Source organism: Aplysia californica, unplaced genomic scaffold (genome assembly GCF_000002075.1).
Source record: "Aplysia californica isolate F4 #8 unplaced genomic scaffold, AplCal3.0 scaffold00228, whole genome shotgun sequence".
NCBI classification, from domain to species: Eukaryota; Metazoa; Mollusca; class Gastropoda; order Aplysiida; family Aplysiidae; genus Aplysia; species Aplysia californica.
The window spans coordinates 420,934-422,043 of record NW_004797498.1 but is presented as its reverse complement, the minus strand read 5'-3'; the positions used below and the strand labels follow the sequence as shown (position 1 = coordinate 422,043).

Below are 1,110 nucleotides of genomic sequence, written 5' to 3'. Positions count from 1 at the left end.
CCCCCAAAAATTCCCCTGTCTTACACAGGTTCGAATGCAATAGGAACAGTAAGTCTATGGTCTTACCTTGTGAGGGCCGATCTCGGTCCTTTTTCACAAGGGCTTTGATCATCCCCAGGGCCCTTCGGTGTGGCACCCCCGCACATGCAGATGTAGCAGCACTTGTGGCCCTCTTCCTTCAGCTCGGGTCGTGATTGGTCCAGCTTGCGGCATGTGATCGTGTGCCGGCTACTGTACACCCGGCGTCCGTGGTACGTCAGACAGGCGCCAAAAAACGTGGCGTTACAAATGTAACACAATAGAACTCCGACACCTACAAGGGTCAAGATAGATATGTAATTTTTTGTTGGTGCAAAATTAAGATTTTTAAAAAGTTTCAGAGATCCTTAAATGCAAAGTAAAGGTGATAAAATAAACATTCTTTGAGTTGATTTTCACAATATTCTTTGGAAACTCCAAAAGTGACAATATAATAAAATTATCTTTGAGAAGAACAGCAGATGCTATCGAGATTTCAAATGTTTCGTCTTTGTTTTACGATTGACGTATTTCTACCACAGGCGTGTATTATAATACCAAACACTGTGCACTTTGACGTAATTCGGGTTCACCATGGAGTAAGCCATTCGAATCTACATGTACATGCATTTGAAACCAAATGAATGACAAGGAGGGAAAGGTTGCGTGCACACTCAACTATAGCGAGGCTGGTGCTTTGTCCTTCATTTGCTCACCCACGGTTCTCACTAGCGCAGCGACATTTTAATAGAAAGCAAAGAGAAGAGGCCATGACAGTCCGTAATGAGAACAGTTTGTTGATCTACCTAGGACTGAATCAAAACTTGTCATCCATCCTCTAGCTCGCGTGGTTTTGCTGCTTTTGTTACCAATACATCACATCCTACAGAAATATGTCGAGGAAAAAACAAACAGGGTATAACTTTTGTATGTGTCCTTCTGTCGGTGTATGTGAGAGTGACAGCATATGGGCGCGTATACACACACATACATGTGTACTCATTTGGAATACACTAGGGCTGCTATTATCTGTTCGCTGAATTTTAATTATTTGAAGCCTTGTCCCACACACACACACATACACACACACAC

General features: G+C 42.9%; 1 protein-coding gene across 1 annotated transcript in view; it reads right to left on the bottom strand.

Annotated features, from left to right (window-relative positions):
• The window catches only part of LOC101859413 (patched domain-containing protein 3), a gene marked incomplete in the record, with an annotated part of 35,241 nt that overhangs the window by 11,062 nt on the left and 23,069 nt on the right, over positions 1–1,110 (bottom strand). The window contains 1 exon segment of the mRNA XM_013083382.1: positions 67–313. Coding sequence (XP_012938836.1) covers positions 67–313 — 247 coding nt within the window.